The 20,020-nt window shown below is 41.0% G+C and overlaps 1 protein-coding gene across 1 annotated transcript in view; it reads right to left on the reverse strand.

Annotated features, from left to right (window-relative positions):
• fbxo38 (F-box protein 38) overlaps positions 1-20,020 on the reverse strand; it is a 119,125-nt gene that overhangs the window by 6,478 nt on the left and 92,627 nt on the right. Inside the window, exons 16-20 of the mRNA XM_030061678.1 lie at positions 19,023-19,125; positions 10,625-10,791; positions 5,447-5,592; positions 2,889-2,992; positions 1,834-1,947 (exon numbers count right to left, since the gene is read on the reverse strand). Coding sequence (XP_029917538.1) covers positions 1,834-1,947; positions 2,889-2,992; positions 5,447-5,592; positions 10,625-10,791; positions 19,023-19,125 — 634 coding nt within the window. The remainder of the gene's footprint in view (positions 1-1,833; positions 1,948-2,888; positions 2,993-5,446; positions 5,593-10,624; positions 10,792-19,022; positions 19,126-20,020) is intronic.

The raw sequence follows: 20,020 nt of genomic DNA on the forward strand, positions 1-20,020 counted from the left end.
CAGGTTTGCTTCCCTCCATGTAATTCTCCCCAGACATACGTTCATATTCCACACAAAACAGCATTTCATTCAAATTATGTCAGATTCCGCGTTAAAAATAGATTCCTTTTTATTTGGCAAATTCCGCGATTCCGTCCGCGATTCGGCCCTAGTTAATTTGAACGCATGGATTCATGTAACATCTCGGTGCGTTCGTAATATGCACTGGGAGCTTGCTCTGGCGCTCTCAGAGACAATTTACAAACGCACCCATAATAGCCTAGTTTTTTATGTACCTGTTCATCTTTGTTTTTTAATAAAAATGAATAAATTCACACACTTTTACGATGTTTTTGGGACTCAAACTCTTGAACAGCTAATTCAGAAAAAATACTTTCAAAATTTAAGACTTTATAAAGTCGTGATAAGACTTTTTAATACTTTTTAAGGGTCTTAATTTTCCCAAAATTGATTTATCACCTTTTAATACTTTTCAAGACGCCGCGGATACCCTGGGCAGGTTTTCAGTTTACCGGACAAATGTTTGAAATTCCGGTCAAATATTATCTGAATTTAATGAGTTTAAAATTATATGCAGGCTACATAAGAATGATATCAAGGCATGTCAATTTATAGCGTAATCTTTTGAAAAGTAGGCTATATCAAATAAAATGAGTGCCGTCAATTGACTCACGTGCGTAACGTCTAAAATAAATAAATAAATATTGCACAAGCCTGTGCTCTTTTAACATGAACACTGCATACAATTGCAAACAATTGCAACTACAATTTGCAAAGAAAAAACTGGCTCATACCGTTTTAATAACAAGGCGTGTTGCCAACTTGAAATCAAATAGATGCAATAAAAACTTAATTCAGCAGCTGAATTAAAATCCAAAGTCTCAAGTGTCTCTCCGCAACTTGCAATGTGCATCAGTCTTGTGACCTTGTTCTCCTCCAGGCGACTTTGCTGCGCTGTTTTGATCCGGTTCTGCAGAGAAAAACTTCTCTCTCTCTCTCTCTCTGTTACACTGGAGACAGGGATCACGCAGGCTATTTAAAAAAATAAATAAATAAAATAAATAAATAAATAAAATTACGTGAACATTTTTAATAAAATTCAAATTGTGCTTAGAGGGAATATTTTCACCGGACATTTAAAAATTACTGGACTTTGGCAGATTTTACCAGTCATAGTCCGGTGATTACCAGGTAACGGAAACCCAGCGTGGAATATTTATATATATGGAAGAAGAACTGTGTAGTTAACAGGAGCAGGGCCAGACACCATGTCTGGAAATAAGACATCACCATACTGGACACATTGTTTGACTGACAGGTGATCAGGTTGGGTTTTCATTACGTATGCCAAATGGTGCCAATCTCCTTTGATCTGACATCAGTTGTGACGGGACAGTCGATATGGAGATACATTTATGTGCTGATTGAGATTATAGCATTGAATAGTGTTTTTTGTGGGTATTTATTGCATTGTTACTGTGCCTGACAATCTGTTAGGTTGTGGTGACGTGTGCGCACTGCCCGCCTGTCAGCCAAAATTCCACTGCGCCGGCCGGACGTGGTTTCAGATGGCGAGCTTTTGGCGCACCTCGGCGAAGCCTTTTTGCACGAAAATGTCACTGCGCCAAGCTGAATCTGTCGACACCTCCCCCTGCTGCGCCGCCACCCCCATCTCGGCGCACCTCGGTCTGCACTGGTCGAAAATAGCTTTGCGTGGGGTGTGCCTCACTGCGCCGCGCCGGGAAAATAGAGCCCCATGTCTTAACATCTGAAAATAGAAAATAGCCACACAAGCTGCTGATGGAAAAGGATTGAGGTGTGTATTGCACTCACTGCTCTCGTCATCTTCAAAGTCATAGCGGGCATAGCTGTTAGGGTCAGCTGTTCTCAAAGTCCTCAGCCATGGGAAGTCTGTTATCATGCTGTAGGGGGCTCCATCCACTACTCCTAGAGATGGAAAATCATTGAAGGAATAAAACAGGTTTTTTGGGAGATGATCATGATGGTCAACCTTAGCACAGTAGACTTCAGTAACACTTTAGCCTTTACTATACGCTGAGTGGTAAACAGCTAAGTTGACCAATGGAACCATCAACTGAAATCATCCAAAAGAGAGACAATATGACAGAGATAAAGAGAGATGAGGGGAGGCCTGTGCCCCTCTGAACATACTGCTCTTTAGGTCCATGCTGCAAATGGTACAATGCTGCTTCATTCCCACCTATGCATGTTCATGTCAATGTGCACCAATGTGTATAAGCTGCCATGTATAACTGTGCCACTAAACTTAAAGTATATAGACAGTATATACAGGGTTTCTGCTACATGTAATTGATCGTGGTGCACCGACACAGCAAAATAAAAGCCGCCACGCCTTCGGAATGATGATTTCTTTTTTCTTTTTTTTCTTTTTTTTTCAGATGTTAAAGCAATTTAAGTATATTGTATGAATGGATATACATACACATATATAAAGCCTATATTTGCGCACATATACTTACTATAATCAGGGTTTGAAATGATAATTTAAATATCATGAAATGTTACACTACACTGCAATTAACTTTATTTTGAAAAATGAACACCGGAGTCATCACCTGCCTGTTTGATTCTACTGCTGCGCGCTCGCAGAGGGAGAGAAAAGGGCAAGAGAAAGGTACCTAGGCAAGATTATATTTAATCCATTGTTTTGTTTTTTTGTTGCCGCTGACGCTGAAGCCCTCCCCCACAGTTTCAAAAAATCCTGGAGGAAACTCTGATATAATATCTATATTATCCAAAAGTATTTCTGCTGAAAAGCAGACAGTGTAAATATGTCTCTGTCTATCTATCCCCAGGAGTAGTTGGCAGATGTGCGTGGAAATACTGTAGGTTTTACTGTGTGTTACCCTCCAGTGTATAGATGTCCCGGCCCCAGGGGTAGTTGGGATATTTCTTTACATCCTCCTCTGTCCTAGTGGCCTCTGGGAAAAACTCATACTTGATCAACTCCCTGTGATAGAGACACATAAACAGACAATGGTCAATTTATAGCTAATCAGTTATAAACAATTAGATTATGTTTAGAGAAAGATTTAGTCAAAGCTCATCCTTATTTTCTTGATAACCATACAAACATCTAAATTTTGTGTCCCATGGGATTGGTAGTTCCATTGCTGTTGGAACTGCCAATTTGTTACCTGGATGTCTTTAGCCACACTCTTCCAAAAGAAACATATGTTAGAGACCAGTGGCTGATGTCAATTTTTCCTGGGTCCCGCAGGATTTTAGTCCAAATTTGCTCGTCTGTCTCATCAAGACGGGAACATCCTGTAATAAACGGATCTGAGGTGGTTCGGTGTCTCCTGCTGTGTGTGGTTCGGGATCTGAGTCGGGCTCAAACATGTACGGTCGGCTAACTTTGGAAGGGGAAGGGGTGATTCCATGAGGCTGGATCAAGTCTGACAGTTCCTGAATTCCCAGTACCGGGCGTCAGGTTCTGTCGACGATCTCTGTCTCATGGTTTCACACTAACTCTGAACCTCGGACGGAGCGTGTGTTCCTCAGGTTAGGTTTTTTTTTCCACTGCTGTTTAACTGTTATTACTTCTGTTTAACTGTTAATACTTCTGTTGAAATTGTTCATATTCCTATCTTTTTATAATCCTTGTTCATAGTGTCTATATTGCTTACTGCTATTTATCATGTGTATACTGTATATTTCTTCTAAATTTGCACATTGACCTACCTCTATGCACATTTTATACACCCATGCACACGGTTTTTTCTGTTTTTTTTGTTGCACATTGCTTTTTGCACACTGGGTTGTACTTAGGTTATTCTGTTGTACTCAGATCTTATTCTGTTATACTTAGATCTTATTCTTTATTTCTATTTTTTTATTTACTTAATTTGTAATCTGTGGATACTGCTGAAGAAAATGTGAATTTCCTGCGGGATGAATAAAGTATCTACCTACCTACCTACCTACCTACCCACAAAGCTACATGATAGCTTGAAGCCACAGCCGCCTTCGGTTGCTTTGAAATGGTCGTTATCCGGTAGGTATCCTATAGAACCTGAGTCCGCCTTTAGAATACCAATTTTGACAACCGTACACACAACAACCCAACATTTTGATGCTGTTGGCGGTATTATTTAACACTGTTAACTTGTCCAGCCAGCGCAAAATAGCAGTACTTCTGTTACCAAACTGCACACGCAGCTTATCGATGATGTAGGCTGTAAACGGGTCTATAACATCACGCTCAGCGGTAGCCATGACAATCATACATAATAATGATTATCTATATAAGATGATAATTCCCGTTTACCAGTGAGCACCGTTGAGCTCCGCTGAGCAACGTAGGTTTCAGTTACTTGCTTTTGATTGGGCCGACCATATGTCACTCAGAAAACAGTCAGCCAATCAGAGGAGAAATGCTGATTCTCTCTTCTGATTGGCTAAACAAACTGTGCTGCCAGAGCTCCGGGAGAAAGGCAAGAGAGAGGAGCTGTGAAACTATATTTAGCGGACCACAGGTACTCAAAACCACAAATACAGCTTACAGGGAGATCAACAGTTCAAATAAAACCCTGGAAAAGTGGACAGCATGGGGCCTTAAATGAAATAAGGAATAGTTACTTTGACAAATTCAATTCTGTCATTTCAGACTTCAAAGAGCTTAATGAGCTGTCCAAATTGAGAATACTCCTTGGAGAAGGAGACAGGACAGATGCCCAATATGTATGAACATGCCACAACGTGAGAGACAGGTTAATGTTTGTTGAAATGTTTTATGTATTGTTTTATGTTTAAATGTTTGGTTATTATGTCTAAATATTTGAACAAATTGTTCTTTGTTGCTTTGGCAAATTGTTGTTGTAACTTTCCTGCCAATAAAGCTTTTGAATTTTAATTTGAATAAAATGAATTTTATGTAACCGATAATGATTTACACACTGTTAGATACAACATTTACTGTGTCTCTTTTTCATAATGATAGAATTGACTTCATGTTAATGAACATAAATAATAAATTTTAGTATTGAGCTTTGAGTTTCACTTGTTTTACTGTTTCTGTTACTGCTAGCTGAGTTGGGTGTGGCCACGCCCATTCTCTGCTGTCCTGAATTACACTTATTCTCATCTTATCACTCCATTTCCAACAATTAAAATGATAAAATTTTAAGGTCAGAACAGTGATGCTGGATCACACTTGCTGTGATTAATTTCTTGTGAAAGGTGTCTGAATGCAGCCTCACACTGAACACAGACCAAAAAATTGCTTGATATAAGGGTCCACAAAGGGTGAAATCACTTCAAATGGGTGTCCATGGTTTTCTGAAAGTCAACTTAGGAGTCCAGGACATGAAAGAGCTTGAAAACCTCTGGTCTAGAACACAGTTTAAAGGCACTTGACACTGGGTTGGAATTGCCCATGTCTATTATTGGTGTCACTACTCACTGGCTGATGTTGGCTATTGTGTCCATCCAGCTGCGAATGCGGACCTTGTTGCGTATATTCGGAGGGTTACTGAACTCGTGCACTATGGCGATGTGATACGGATAGGGACCCTGGAACAACTGACGCTCCAAAGCTAGAGAATCAATCTAGAAAAAAATGGGAGTCAGAAGAGAGGGTGGGAATTTGGAGGATAGGGGTGGGGTGGAGGTAAAGGATGGAGATAGGTTTGAATGAGAGGGGTGAAAGAGAATTAGAAGTAAGAGGGCAGAGACAGGGGTGAGGGCACATGAAATTAATGAGGCATTAACATCTCTTAAACATGCCTAATTCTCTCCATACTGAAAATCTTCATGCATCCCTGTCATTTTAACATAACCCTTGCGCTTTAATTGTAAGCTAACAAGCTCCAAGCTAACAAAGCTAATAAATCCAATTTACATACCTAAGATGAATTTAACTTTATCTTGTAATCCTCAACGACGTTGAAGCCCTCCCCCACAGTTTCAAAAAATCCTAGAGGAAACCCTGAGACTAAATGACCAGTCTTGATTAACAATATGTCCCCCACACTAGGTGAGAGGGCAAAGATGAAAATGGGCGACATACAGTACAGGCCAAAAGTTTGGACACACGTTCTCATTCAATGCGTTTTCTTTATTTTCATGACTATTTACATTGTAGATTCTAACTGAAGGCATCAAAACTATGAATGAACACATGTGGAGTTATGTACTTAACAAAAAAAGGTGAAATAACTGAAAACATGTTTTATATTCTAGTTTCTTCAAAATAGCCACCCTTTGCTCTGATTACTGCTTTGCACACTCTTGGCATTCTCTCCATGAGCTTCAAGAGGTAGTCACCTGAAATGGTTTTCCAACAGTCTTGAAGGAGTTCCCAGAGGTGTTTAGCACTTGTTGGCCCCTTTGCCTTCACTTTGAGGTCCAGCTCACCCCAAACCATCTGGATTGGGTTCAGGTCCGGTGACTGTGGAGGCCAGGTCATCTGCCGCAGCACTCCATCACTCTCCTTCTTGGTCAAATAGCCCTTACACAGCCTGGAGGTGTGTTTGGGCTCATTGTCCTGTTGAAAAATAAATGATGGTCCAACTAAACGCAAACCGGATGGGATGGCATGTCGCTGCAGGATGCTGTGGTAGCCGTGCTGGTTCAGTGTGCCTTCAATTTTGAATAAATCCCCAACAGTGTCACCAGCAAAACACCCCCACACCATCACACCTCCTCCTCCATGCTTCACAGTGGGAACCAGGCATGTGGAATCCATCCGTTCACCTTTTCTGCGTCTCACAAAGACACGGCGGTTGGAACCAAAGATCTCAAATTTGGACTCATCAGACCAAAGCACAAATTTCCACTGGTCTAATGTCCATTCCTTGTGTTTCTTGGCCCAAACAAATCTCTTCTGCTTGTTGCCTCTCCTTAGCAGTGGTTTCCTAGCAGCTATTTGACCATGAAGGCCTGATTGGCGCAGTCTCCTCTTAACAGTTGTTCTAGAGATGGGTCTGCTGCTAGAACTCTGTGTGGCATTTATCTGGTCTCTGATCTGAGCTGCTGTTAACTTGCGATTTCTGAGGCTGGTGACTTGGATGAACTTGTCCTCAGAAGCAGAGGTGACTCTTGGTCTTCCTTTCCTGGGTCGGTCCTCATGTGTACCAGTTTCGTTGTAGCGCTTGATGGTTTTTGCGACTCCACTTGGGGACACATTTAAAGTTTTTGCAATTTTCCAGACTGACTGACCTTCATTTCTTAAAGTAATGATGGCCACTCGTTTTTCTTTAGTTAGCTGATTGGTTCTTGCCATAATATGAATTTTAACAGTTGTCCAATAGGGCTGTCGGCTGTGTAGTAACCTGACTTCTGCACAACACAGCTGATGGTCCCAACCCCATTGATAAAGCAAGAAATTCCACTAATTAACCCTGATAAGGCACACCTGTGAAGTGAAAACCATTTCAGGTGACTACCTCTTGAAGCTAATCAAGAGAATGCCAAGAGTGTGCAAAGCAGTAATCAGAGCAAAGGGTGGCTATTTTGAAGAAACTAGAATATAAAACATGTTTTCAGTTATTTCACCTTTTTTTGTTAAGTACATAACTCCACATGTGTTCATTCATAGTTTTGATGCCTTCAGTTAGAATCTACAATGTAAATAGTCATGAAAATAAAGAAAATGCATTGAATGAGAAGGTGTGTCCAAACTTTTGGCCTGTACTGTACATTCCATGATTTATTTATAATTCAAAATGTGTCCAACAATTCACTGTCAATACAGTTACAAAATGTGCGTTCTTATTATTTGTTGTTGCACAGTACAGAAGCTTTTTGTGTGAGGCTTCATTCACTTAATTTTATTAGGATACTCAATTGGCACCAACAGAAAAGCATAGCAACAAAGAGTGAGGCAAATGGAGTTAGGAATCTCTTGAACCTGTTGTTAAAAGTGATGTCCCATTGTTATTTTCTTCTCCTTCAAACTAACTAACTAATCCCATTAGGTCTTACCAGGACCACACTCATATTTTTGTGTTACTGAATCTTAGTCCATTTCATGCTTGGACTGTCCAAACCAAATGCACTGAGAAAACACTTTTTTGGCCCCAAATTCACCTGGAATTGTTAGTGGTATTGAGCCCCTTCTCACTACAGTACCATCAAATCTGAGTGCCCTCTGCTTCTACAATACCACCCCTGAGTTCGCAAAATGGCATTAAAACTGTCTGTGACCTAGCCTTTAAATGGTCCATCATGCTAATGGTTGAGCTGTGTCAAGATATGTGGCTTTTGCAGAGTGATCGCATGTTGTTAATGAAGTTTCAAAAAACAAATTCAAACCTAAGACTTTTTCCATTCTCTTTCTGTTGTTTTTTTCCGCTATTTTTGGACCAGGCAGAAAAGTCAAAGAACATGAAAGCGCTAGCACCCTTGTGGTGGAAAAGTAGAAAGCATTTTCTGGCTGCTGTAATCAAGTATGTCATTATTAAAAGTTCTTACCATTGATTTCTTAATACATACAAGGCAGCTTTTTTAGCTTTAAGTTAGATGTGGATTGGCCATTTTGCCAAGATTTGTGGAAAAATGCAGAATAACAATTATCTAACAATTTAACCTAAATTATCCAACAATTATCTCTACATTACATTAATTTTATTTGCAAAGACTGAAGCATATACAGTTCATGTACAAGGCAACATGGCAACATGAACATTTCAAGAGTCATGAGCATGCCCAAATGGAATCTGGACTTTTTTCTGGTTTTCTGTGGAGATTCAGGAGCGAAATCTGTGGGATTCTACGGAGTGTTTTTTTTTCGACATCTTTTAGTTGTTAAGACAAGTTGCTTTCTCCTCTGTTGTTCCACCTCACAACACGACATTAGCCACAGACAAAAGGGGGAGTGGCGGGATGCGTTTAGGTACACTTCAACGGGTGCTGCAACAGTATTGTGTTCAAATTCCGCGGAATTTCAGCTGAGTTTTCGTCAGAGCACCGCAGGCGCGGATTCCATTCGGGCCTGGTAATGAGGAATGATGACTGAGAGCAATGTTTTTTGAAGTTAAAGAAACCTATGGTGATGTTTCTAAACAGAGACAGTGTCACCCTATGGGGCTATTCAGAGAGCATCAGGGGGAACTGAAGATATAATTTTCCAATGGGGTCACTGAGGTGTTTCTGGGGGAGCACTTGAATGTGTTTATTACATTTTCTTACAATACCAGTTTTGTCCAATATATGAATGTGTATTTTTACTGTTTTATCATGATACCCAAAGCCTAAATTATTTGTCTCCAGCAGTTAGCTGCTATTCCATGTTCCTGGGCAGGCACACCACTGAGAGTGGCTCATATTATGGCCCTGCTGTGCCAATGTAGACTGTTTTTCCCCAGTGTGATCAAATTAAATATTGCCTGTTTCTGCAAAGATGCACCTTCATAACCAAAGTTACAAATAGCATGCACAAAAAATTTGAGCCCTGACTGACAATAAAGTATTATCAATCAATTATCAATCAACATGTGGGAATAACCAGTATGAATGCGCACACAGACACATGATCACCAACAGTATTCCTCTAATATTTCTGTAGTATTTCAGCTGTTATTCAGTGGCATTGGTGCTGCTGAAAATTAACATATAATGACGGAAACTCTGAAAATTGAGGCTTGAAGCAACACTGATTGATGGGAAACCAGTTTTTGCCTACAAGGCAGGGAGCCATGTCGACGTAAGGTACACCTATGGGCTCAATGTCCTAAACTTTGAGGTTTGAGTCTTCAATAGTCCAAGCTTACTTTAAGAATTTGTTTTACCTCTGCCTGCCCGGTAAACGTAAATGATTGAACATGGTCAGAGGTCAACATTGGTGTCCACTCCTTCCAAGCAGGGCATACAATTTCTGATGTCCAGTTTATGTAGATGTCTTTAACAAACAGCCACACTCTCTCACAGCGAAACAAATAGCTGGTATGCAGCACACATACAATTAAAATAATGGACATTTGTAAACTAGGGATAGCAGTCCTCACAATTATATTTTCACATGTAAATTATTAATGCAAGAGCATTATTTCCAACACCGATCCCCTGCTGGGCCTGCTGATGGTGCTAGAGTAAAGGTCATAGGGTCACCAGAGTTGCCAGATTTCATCCTCTATGAAACATGAATGTTGCCACCAAATCACATGGCAATTCTTAAGTAGTTTTTGAGACATTAGTGGTCAAGATTTTAAATTTGCCTGCTGGTGGCATTGGAGGGAATGTCATGTTACCAAATTGCGAGGCTTCATTCTCTGGGCAATATAAATGTTGTAACCAAATTTCTGCTGACCAACACTTTCCAGTGGGCAAAAGTGATCAATGGAATTTTTTCACTGACATGCATGTGAGATTCATAAAAAATTTGCACAATTTGAGTAATTCCACGCTGGATTTTAAGCCATGACTAATGTATTAGCCAGAAGGTGATTCAAGTATGGTGCCTGAGTGAACCAAGTTCTCTTTAAGGGTTTGCAGTCTGAATTGTGTGCTGGTCACAGTAAACTGAATCCTCACTTGACTGTACATGATCCAGAAAATACTACCAAAGTAACAGGTCAGTATCTGATTTTGAACACAGCTATAGACACTACAGATACCAAGACAAAAGTAAATCATCACTAACCTGATGCATGGGGCGCATATAGATAATGCGGTTCCTCTCAGGGGGCATCCGTAGTATCTGATCAAGGACTTGCTCCATATCCAGCTTCTTACACTGTGCATAGTCAAACCTATTTACTATGGGAGCACACTCTACTCGCAGCTGCTTCAACACTCTACATCTAGTGGCTGGAAGGAGAAAGGCACAAAGACAGAAATAAGACAGAGATTCTTATAACACACCATGTTAGGAAAAAGTACTGTATTTCTAAATTTGGCCCTCTGTGCTATGTGTCATTTCAACAAATGGCCCACGCACTTGGGTCTCAAAAAATTCAGAAAAATTCACCAGTTGTTCCTTATTTATCCAACAGGCACATTGTAAAATTTTAGTTTGCTCGGATGGATACTTTTTGAGATATTGCCAATTTAGTGAGGGGGTATGTGTCAATTTTGGTGCGATTTTCACGCGTCCTTATTTTTCCTCCATTTTCAGGTGTCAATATCTCAGGAACTACACCACATAGGAAACTGAAATTTGGTGCGGTAATACACCTCCACCTACTCTCTCAGCATATACAAAAACATCTGTCATACATCATAACTGGTAGGCATGCTAGCCAGCCAAAATGGAAAAAAAATTACACGTTTCGTTACACATAGGTTTCGTGGTCGGCCATGTTTGGGCCTACAGAAAACAACTTTGTATATGCCCCAGCTTCTTGATTTTTTTAGAGCTTTGAGATACATACATGGACTGTTCAAAGCATTAATGGTCAGTCAGATATATGCATTGGTTTCTGGATGGCAGCCTCTCCAAATCCAAAAAAAAGTTTTCATGTCAGATTTTCGCTGGCCCATAACTGAATGCGGGAATGTCTTAAAAAATCTGATCTCTGTTTTAATTTAAAGTTCAAAGCTTACTCTTTCTTGGGATATAAAACAATTTTTCTTTATGCAAGTTCTTCTTTTTTTTTGATCCCAAACATGGGGCTAATCCACCACTTGCGAATATTGAAATTCCTCAATATTAGACCATTGTAGCTGGCTTCTGTGTCTTATATTCATAAGACATTTATTATTTGTTTGTTATTAACCTAAAATATAATCACCATCGCAACAGAAATGCATTTATTTGTCAAAACATCAACATTTTCATGAACTTTGTACCAAATCTCTTAAACTGCACATTCATACAGTTCGGGTTTTCGCTTCCAAATTTCCACAGTAAAGTACCCATTCTGAATTTCACCATACATAAAATATGCATAAAATTGACTACCACAAAAATCACACCAAAATCGACACATACCCCCCTCACTAAATTGGCCATATCTCAAAAAGTATCCATCTGAGCAAATTAAAATTTTACAATGTGCCTATTGGATAAATAAGGAAAAAACTGATAGATAGATAGATAGATAGATAGATAGATAGATAGATAGATAGATAGATAGATAGATAGATATACTTTATTGATCCCAACCAGGGAAATTCTGGTGTTCCAGCAGCAACAGTAGAAACATATAATAAAGTTAAATAAAACAGAATAAAGGCTAAATATTTACAATAAAGACTATAAAGACTAAAAAGACTAGGGCTAACCTAAGAAAAAGAGATATGGGATGTGAAATATACAGATGGTAGTGAATATGAAATGAAATATACAGATGGAATTGAAGTATATAGATGATTGTATAGATAAGGAGAGTTAGCATGAAACCCCGAAACCAAGAACCAAGTGGCAGAACCCGACGCCCGGTACTGGGATTCAGGAACTAACCAACTTGATTTGGCCTCTTAAGGAATCACCACTTCCCCTCCAGTCTGAAAAACAGTGTGAATGTATATTAACCTAGGCTGTAATATATATATAATACATATAATAAATAATAAATAATAAATAAACAGTTAGGATGCTGGGTAATGGATAATAAATAAACAGTTAAGGTGCTGGGTGATGTATAATAAATAAACAGTTAAGGTGCTGAGTAGTGGAATGTTAAAACAGAACTATACAGCACACAGTTGCAAGTCTCTGTCTGACAGATGTGATTTGTTGTACAGTGTGATGGCTTGTGGCAGGAATGATTTCCTGTATCTGTCCCTTCGACAGTGGAGCTGTAACAGTCTGTTGGAGAAGGAGCTCCGCTGTCTGTCCAGTGTGTGGTGGAGAGGGTGGTCAGGGTTATCCATGATGGATAACAGTTTGTTCTGTGTCCTCCTCTCCACCACAGCCTCCACAGTGTGCAGTTTGCAGCCAATCACAGAGCCAGCCCTCCTGATCAGTTTGTTGAGTCTTTTGGTGTCGCTGGCTCCGATGCTGCTCCCCCAACAAACCACGGCGAAGAAGAGTACACTGGCCACAACAGACTGGTAGAACATCTCCAACATCTTGCTGCACACGTTGAAGGATCTCAGCTTCCTCGGGAAGTAGAGTCTGCTCATCCCCTTCTTGTAGACAGCTTCGGTGTTGGATTTCCAGTCCAGACTGTTGTTGATTTTGACAGCCAGGTACTTGTAGTCCTCCACCTCCTCCACATCCTCTCCCAGAATGCACAGTGGCTGTGAAGCCGTCCTCTTCTTCCTGAAGTCGATCACCATCTCTCTGGTCTTGTTGACATTCAGCCTCAGGTGATTGCGTCCAGCCCACTCCACAAATGGCCCTTTTCCATTAGTATCTACCCGGCTCGACTCGGCTCGACTCGGCTCGACTCTACTCGCCTCGACACGGTTTAGGTGGTTTTCCATTACAGTTGAGTAGCACCTCGCCGTGGGTGGAGTCGTCATAGCAAGGCGGCGCACCGTCCAGCTCCCTCTGGATTCTTTGGGCCGCCACCAAGCTCAGAAAAGTCTCCACGTCTTTATTTGACCGCGGTAGAGGTGTGCTTGCCATTTTCCGACTTTGACAACTTCACTGACAATCAATGCGCACGGCCGCTGTTGCCGTTTTTTTTTTTTTTTAAATGTCGGGTTTTGTTTTCGTGCAGGAGTCGCTCTCGTCACTCCCTGTCCAATCAGTTGCCTGCCCGGCGTTTACGTCACATTTTCAGCTCGACTCAGCTCGACTCAGCTCGCTTGGAACCCCGGCTGAGTAGGTGCTAAAATGGGACCTGCTAGCAGGTACTACGACCTAATGGAAAAGCTCTTAAACCGAGTAGAGTCGAGCCGAGTCGAGCTGAGTAGGTACTAGTGGAAAAGGGGCAAAAGTTATCCACCACTGCTCTGTACTTCCCTTCCCTCACTTATACACCCAACAACAGCCGAGTCATCAGAAAATTTCTGCAGGTGGCATGACTCAGAGTTGTACTGAAAGTCTGTGGTGTATAAGGTGAAGAGGAAAGGGGACAGCACAGTCCCCTGTGGACCACCACGTCAGACAGAACACTGCACAGACGGACAAACTGTGGCCTGCCTGTCAGGTAGTCAGTAATCCAGGAGACAATGGAGGTGTCGACACCCATCACCCGCAGCTTCTCACCCAGCAGCAGTGGCTGGATGGTGTTAAAAGCACTGGAGAAATCAAAGAATGTGATTCTCACAGTGCTGCCACCACCATCCAGGTGCATATGAGCTTGTTGCAGCAGGTAGATGACGGTGTCGTCAACTCCCAAATGGGGCTGGAAAGCAAACTGTAGAGGGTCTAGCAGCTCCTTCACCTGCGGCCTCAGGTGGGCCAAGACCAGCCTCTCCAGCACCTTCATCAGATGAGATGTGAGGGCAACTGGTCGGTAGTCATTGAGGTCCGATGGAGTGTTTCTGGATGTGTGTAGGAGACAGACGGCTGTGAGCTGAACCTGTTGAAGAAAACGTTCAGCTCGTTGGTTCTCTCCAGGCTGCCTGATGGTTGCCTTTGTCTACCTTTACATCCGGTCATCTGTTTCATCCCAGAACACACAACCCTCACATTGTTCTGCTGGAGTTTAGCCTCCAGCTTCCTCCTGTAGCTGTCTTTGCAACCCCTCAATTTCTCCCTGAGTTCGTGTTGCACTCTCCAGAGTTCCTCTCTGTCTCCAGACCTGAAAGCCCTTCTTCTTGTTAAGGAGTGCTTTCAGGTCGCTGGTGATCCATGGCTTGTTGTTGGGGAAGCAGAGTACAGTCCAGGTTGGAATTGTGGTGTTTTCACAGAACCTGATGTATTCTGTGATGCAGTCCGTCATGTTATTGATGTCCTCCCCGTGTGGCTCACAGAGTACATCCCAGTCCGTTGTCTCAAAGCAGTCCTGCAGTGCCTCAGAAGCCTCCTGAGTCCACATCTTCACCGTCCTGGTGTGAACAGGCTGCCTCCTAACAAGGGGGACATACTTGGGGGTTAACAGGACCAGGTTGTGATCCGATCTGCCAAGGGGAGGAAGGGCTGTGGTGTTGTATGCATCACTGGTGTTTGCATACAGCAGATCCAGGGTTTTATTTTCTCTGGTGGGGCAGTCAACATACTGGTGGAAAGTTGGCAGTAGTTTGTCCAGTGAGACCTGATTAAAGTCTCCAGTAATAACAGTGAAGGAATTGCGGTGTTGAGTCTGTACACTGGCAACGGTGGAGGTGATGATGTCACAGGCCGTCGGCGCATCAGTTGATGGGGGGATGCAAACAGCAATTACAATGGCGGATGTGAATTCCTGAGACAGGTAATACGGACGCATTCCCACAGCAACCAGTTCAATGTCCGGGTTACAGAGACGTACCTCCACATGCACATGTCCTGGATTACACCACCTCTCACTCACATACAGAGCAATCCCTCCTCCCTTCCTCTTACTGCTGCTAATTACGTCTCTGTCCGCACGAACAACGCTGAAGCCGGGTGCCGCTACGCTGTGGTCCGGGATGTGCGAGTGCAGCCATGTCTCAGTGAAACAAAACACACTACACTCCCTATATTCCCTCTGAGTCTTAATCAGCGCGGCGAGTTCGTCCGTCTTATTCCCCAGAGACCTCACGTTCCCCATGATAATTGCTGTTACCGCTGGCGAAATCTCCTCTTCTTCGCCTTCAGTTTGGCACCAGCTCTGCGCCCCCAGCGCCTCCTCCGCAGCTCCTCCGGGATGTCAGGCCTCGCTCCGGGCAGCAGCATAGGTTTACGCAGAGCAATCAGCTGGTCGCGAGTGTAAACAATGCACTCACCGTCGCGTCTGTAACCCTCCGCTGCCATAAGTGCAAAAGTGTCCAAAAACGGCCAGAAAGTTTAAAAAGAGAGAAAAAGTCGTTGTCTCTTGTGATTAGACAATGACTGGCAGAAAACTACAGGTGGCAGTATAGAATTACAAAAGAAAAAATACAAAAACTAAGACACACAGGAGCTGCTGCAACAGGCTGCCACCTCGCACGGCGGCACTCTCACGACCTAACGACCTCACATGGCGACTTTCAGAATTTTTTGAGACCCAAGTGTGTGGGATGTCCTGAAAATTTGGTGAAATGACATGGAATGACCCATATGTTTTACATGTAGAAGCTCTTTGACAAACATGTTTTCCAACAAGGTCTGAGATTATTGTGCAGGACAAATATGGTTTGTAAAAATGTGACAGATCAAACCCACTGCCACTGAAACAATAAAATAATCACAAGTTGTACATTTTGTTTGGTTAACTAATTGAGTCACAACAGAACATGTACCACCAAGCGCTTGTTAGTGCCTTGAAAGATTTGGGCACATTTGATATATGTGACACATTTAATTCACACACTAAATCTGGGTAGAATAAAACAAACTAGGCAACTTCAAAATGCAAAATAACAAGATTGCATGAAAGGATTACTTGATAGTTGTAAAAATGCTATACATTAAAACTGTAAATTTTAACTTTTTTGTTCATTTAAATTACTATATACTTCCATCCCTTTTCTATACCCATAGAAGTTTTAAGACAAGACCTTTTAGCAGGCTGACAGTTGTTAACTGGGCGAATTTACTGAGGATTCCTCTCTATGCAGTCTGGAGTTCCCACCCGTAGCACAGTCTCACCAGACAAAACTGATATTTAGACTTTACTGCACAGTAAAGTATGTTAATGTTATAAACAAAATTTCTAAGTTTTTAATCCATATTTAAATATTATTTATGCTATTTAATGTTGGTAGCTAATGGAAATAAAAAATGAGTTCACAATTAAATTTTTTAAGTTTTGTGTTTATTCTAAGTGAAAATGGGTCACATTATAACTTAATACTTAATTAAACAAATGATTATTTGTTTTTGTTTTATGTGGCTTTGTTTTTTGGCATTCTGTTGCACTAATACTGCCAACACTGGAAAAACATTTTTGCCTCTTAGTAGGACTCAGATGATTCCTTGAGGAACTCAAATAATTGAATTACTAAAAATCCTTGATTCAAATCCTATGACTTGAAGCTTCATTTCATCTGTAGAACTCTATACCATGGGCTGTATAGACAAGACACTAATTATGGTGACACAAACATATGACTTGCCTGCGCCAACTCTGCAAGGACCGTATAAACTCTGCGACGATTGTCGGCCCACAAGTCAGAGTAGAAAAGGGATGATGATCAGCAACTGGCTCCAAGATGGAGGGTCACTTTTCCTAAATTGACTTGAATCTGCCTTCAATCTCAATTCAGTAAAAATGACTATTGGGCTAGGGTAAATTCAATGTAAACATGAATATAATATGGCACTTTATGCATTAAAGACAATTGGAAAGACAACGTTTCTGCAACATTAAAATATGCAATAAAATTGTTGATTTTTCTAAAAGGAACTTAAGAGGAACTTAGGAAACCTGGCCTACTATTTTCTCTTTTATGACTTTATTTTTTCGATGGAATAATCTGTGGAATACTTGATTTCTTAAATAAATGACAGTTGCAGCCATGAACGTGGGAACTAATTTTCGGCAGCGGGTGCGGGCGCTATGCGATATCATCCCGCTGTCATTTGGTCTGGAATGTCTCGTGGACCAAAAGAAAGCAAATGACACAAGCTGCCAGCTTGCCATTGCAGAAAAACACTTCCCGCGCCTATGGTGGGTAGGGAGGCTGATAGGGTGCGGGGGGAGAGGGGGGATAGGGGGTGGATGGGAGGGGGTGCGGCCGCACCCCCCTCACCCCTAGTTCCAACGTCTACGGCTGCAGCCAAACTTCTCAGGGACAATAAAGTATACTATAATATTTTCGCTTTCACTAGCTGCCATTGTAGCATTCCAAAGTGACAACTGTACAAAATGGATTTTGGTATATGGAGGTCTTGACATGCAATCTTTTAAGGGCACAGCTAAGACCATAGGGAGCGGGAGCGTAACCCAGCATGTTTTGGGTGAAAAGAATTAATTTATACAGTAAAATTTATTTGTTTAATATATCTGAGGCCATCACACAAGCTATATCTTTACATCTACTCTTACTTATTTATTCAAATGTATGCACAACTACAATGACACTAAGAAACAAGCAAGGCAAAACTGGAATGCTTGAGTAACAAAACATTTTGGGCCGTATCTTTGTTAATTAAGGTGCAGATAGTGGCAAAAGCTCATAGCGCGGCCTACACGTTTTGGTAATTTTATGACCAGGTGATGGTGTTAAGTGGTTGCTGTGGTTTCCCATTACCACTTTGTTGCCCGACAAAACTACCACTTCGCATGTGCTCTTAATTTGCAATGACATGAAAATAAGGTTTTTAAAAGGACCATAATAGTGATTCTGCATGTTTAGCATAGTACAATATCTACAAAATGTATATAATTTCTGCTAATCTCTTCCCAAAGAAAGCAGTAATATTCAAGGGCACTAATTTCATTTTTTCTTACCTTTTATGCAGCCACTGGTTTCCATTCAATTCACTACGACATGAAAAGTAACTTTCCAAAACTTCAAACTCTCTTCACACCAGTATTTCATCACCGTAATACAGTAATCAATGTTAGTTCCGAAATGCAACAGTACTGTTGTGTTTTAATGACTTGAAATTGCATGAAAGTCTCTCCAACAAAAAATGCTTTCACACGCATTTAAGCACAAATCTTTTGCAGCATCACTGACCTAATCATTTTAATCATTAGTCAGTTTTTTCCCCCTAGGTTTCTGTTTTTTATTGTTGGCTAATGTTCTTGATTGGGTTGCATTTTTTTGTTTTACTAATTTGGTGTTAATTAATTTTTTAAAAAAAGATCGAATTTATTACAAATGACTGAAATGAAATGAAACAATGAATACTGGCCCCAAATACTGGTTATTGATGCCCTTAATTATATTAGTCAAACCCTTGTAAAAATGCAGAAAACGAGACAGAGCTCAAACATTTAGTCCAGTGAAATTTAAACTTCTAAAATGTCAGCAGAAAAAAGTCCAAACATCACAGGTGATTACAGAAAATTGAAATACTCATTTAAACAAGCACCAGAATTTAAAATAATAAAAATATCTCTCATTCACACACAAACACACAAAATTCCTACCATGAACAAACATCATCTTAGGGCAGTCTTTGAGGACCAGGTCTGTGATTCCACAGTTGGTTAGTGTGATGCCCACAAGGTTCTTACTCTTCAGAGACAAAACCTAAAGGAGTGAAATGGGTTTAGTATGTCAATGACACCAATACAATATAAGACAACAGTTAAGGCCAATGCCTCTGACACATACATGGCTCCACAGCCATCTAATTGGGTTTGAAGTAGTGTGCACCACCCGGGACGGAACAAGTGGAGGGGAGCAACAGCAGCCAGGAAAATATTTGATTGTGGTGTTTTTCTTTAGTGTGTTTTTTTATTTCCTTTAGTTACATGTAAGTAAGACATTTGTAACGGATGCAAAGTCAGAAACCAAAGGCCTGTCAACAGTCATTGATTGGTTTTGACTGGGAAAATGTTATATAATCATTTTGTATTTATGTATTATGAATAAATTTTGTGCCAAATTAATAGATCCAGTCACCAACAATCCAATATAATCGATCCTGAGTGAAAACACTGATCAATATCATCATCTTAAAAGGTACACCTTTATTTTGAAATTCCCATGGCGAGTCTGTGTCACCATTTGTGTCCAAGTGTACCACTTTCCTAAATGTTAAAACAGTATTAGTGCCAGGGAGATACCAGCAGCCGCAGTGAGCAACCAAGAAACAGTCAATAATGATATCCACTCTCCTCTTTGGAGCCAGCAGTGTGGAAATATTTGGGATTTCAGAGAAAAGGAGGATCAACCAACAAATCGTAAGCCACATGCAAACAATGCCAATAGGGGATAATATATTCAGGAAACAGGACGAACCTGGCCTAGCACCTAAAACTGAAATATGGCATTGACCCCTGTACCCTCTCATATTGACTGTAGGCCTCTGAATTGAAATGAAATCATATTTTGACAGACCTTGTGATATCAACAAATATCATAAAATATCATATTGTGATTAAACTTGAGATTTACACCGGTACCCAAATCACAAAATGCT

The sequence above is a fragment of the Myripristis murdjan genome, chromosome 10, assembly GCF_902150065.1.
Source record: "Myripristis murdjan chromosome 10, fMyrMur1.1, whole genome shotgun sequence".
Lineage (NCBI taxonomy): Eukaryota > Metazoa > Chordata > Actinopteri > Holocentriformes > Holocentridae > Myripristis > Myripristis murdjan.